Source organism: Bison bison, unplaced genomic scaffold (genome assembly GCF_000754665.1).
Source record: "Bison bison bison isolate TAMUID 2011002044 unplaced genomic scaffold, Bison_UMD1.0 scf7180017864472, whole genome shotgun sequence".
Lineage (NCBI taxonomy): Eukaryota > Metazoa > Chordata > Mammalia > Artiodactyla > Bovidae > Bison > Bison bison.
In genome coordinates, this window is record NW_011495033.1 from 3,559,720 (window position 1) to 3,561,773 (window position 2,054).

Genomic DNA, 2,054 nt, shown 5'->3' on the forward strand with positions numbered 1-2,054 from the left:
ACCAGCTCTTTTCCTCCCGGGCCTTTCTGTGTCCTCAAATCCCCTCTGTCCCCAGCAGTTCTGGTGTGAGTAACTGAGCCTTTGGGTACTAGGGGAGTAGCCACGGGCTGGGCCTCCCATTCTGCCTGGGCCTCTGGAGCCCGTGGCTGGGGGCGAGCAGCACCTGGCCCTCCTGACAGCCCCGGGGTTTGTTTTCTGCAGTGGACAAGTGGCAGGCTCTGTCCACCCTCCTGGAAGCCTTTGGGAATAGCCCCACCGTCATGAACGGCAACGCCACCCGCTTCTCCCAGATCCTCTCCCTGGACTTTGACCAGGCTGGCCAGGTGGCCTCCGCCTCTATTCAGGTGAGGGACATGCAGGGTAGTAAGAGACTGGCTGCCGGATTTCATGCCTAGAAACCAGACTCTCTCCTGCGCCTCGTTTTCCTGAGATTCTGCCCCAACGAAATGGACCCCAGCCCCAGCAGGGCTGTCCTGCTTTGCCCAGAGCCTCCACATTCTGCCCACCCGCCGTGCCTCCTGCCCTGGGTGGGGCATGGCTTGGCTTCCTGCCTATCCGGGGGTGGCCCACACCTTAGTTGCTCAGGGCCTTCTCTCAGCCTGACTGACCCATGCAAGACTGGCCTGTCAGTAAAGTAAGGCCCCCTCTCTGAGGCTGGTTCCCTTCCATGCTTGTGAAATAGGTCACCCCGAGTGCCTGGTTCCCCTGGAGGCTGGGTTGGGTGGCAGGGCCTGTGATCTTCCCCAGCTCTGGGGACTGCCCCCACGCTTGCTTGTGAGGTGATCTGGCCTCTGGTTGAGCTCCTGGAGAATAAGATGCAGCTGCTCATTGCCACAGGCCTGGTTGGGGAAGCCTGACCTGGGCCTGCCCTCCGGCCCACACACTCTCTATGCTGTGCCGCAGACCATGCTTCTGGAAAAGCTGCGTGTGGCCCGACGTCCAGCCGGTGAGGCCACGTTCAACGTCTTCTACTACCTGCTGGCCTGTGGGGATGGCACCCTCAGGTGAGTGGGACAGAGGGCACTGGGAGGATGCTCTAGGCTCCCACCCACTGACAGCTCCTGGGCTTTGCCCCCTGATTGCATCCCATGCCGGTTGTTTATTTCACGGCCACTATGTGTTAGGCTATGAGCTAGGCCCTGGAGGTGATGAGCTGAATGAGCCATAGGCCTTGCCCGGCAGGAGCTCCCTGGCCTTGGACCCTGGGGGCCTGGCTATAGGTGAGGGGCACTATTGACCCTTCAGCATTCCCAGGGCTTGGCTAGGATCTCTGCTCCCTGTGACACCAGATCTAGAGAGGAAAGCACCCCGAGGTGCAGGTGGTCAGGGACTTGCCTGCAGTCCCATGGCTAGTGTGGGGCTAAGCTGGTGTTGGAGCCCACATACGGGCCAGAGACAGCCTTTTTTCCATTGCCCTCCATGCTGGCCCCCTTGCCTCGATGTTGGCTCCTCTGCCAGGCTCTTCCCTTTAGACCTTGGGCTTGCTGTCTGTGTTCACTGAAAAAAGGATAAATGATAAGGCTGAGCAAGCAGCTCAGGGTGCTAGCCTCGCATCCGGGCCAGTTAGGAAAGGTGCCTGATGGAAGGGCATGGTGGAGAGACGGAACTGAGTCTGGAGGCAGAGTCTCTGCCTCCACCCTGGTGGGGAGATGGACTCGGTGTGGGGACCCAGCCCTCCACTAACGCCTCGTGTGTACCCCTAGGACAGAGCTCCACTTGAACCACTTGGCAGAGAACAATGTTTTTGGGATTGTGCCGCTGGCCAAGGTGAGGGGCCTGTGTGTGTGTGTGTGTGTGTGGCGGGGAGGTTGGCAGCCCGGGGCCTCAGAGTAGGAGAAGCTTCGGGTGGCCTGGAGTGCCCCAGGGGAATAGCAGGAACCTGGCTCCAGGTGGGTGGCAGTACCCCAGCCTGGGCTGCCCTGAGGGCCTGGCAGCATGGAGACGGCTGAAGGGACACCCCGTCTGAGATCCGCTGCCCATGTGCCTGTCTGACCCTGCAGCCTGAAGAGAAGCAGAAGGCAGCTCAGCAGTTCAGTAAGCTCCAGACGGCCATG

General features: G+C 60.7%; 1 protein-coding gene across 1 annotated transcript in view; it reads left to right on the forward strand.

Moving 5' to 3' along the window:
- Window positions 1–2,054, forward strand: part of MYO18A (myosin XVIIIA) — a 102,328-nt gene that overhangs the window by 57,342 nt on the left and 42,932 nt on the right. Inside the window, exons 7-10 of the mRNA XM_010861683.1 lie at window positions 202–344; window positions 904–1,004; window positions 1,704–1,767; window positions 2,001–2,048. Coding sequence (XP_010859985.1) covers window positions 202–344; window positions 904–1,004; window positions 1,704–1,767; window positions 2,001–2,048 — 356 coding nt within the window. The remainder of the gene's footprint in view (window positions 1–201; window positions 345–903; window positions 1,005–1,703; window positions 1,768–2,000; window positions 2,049–2,054) is intronic.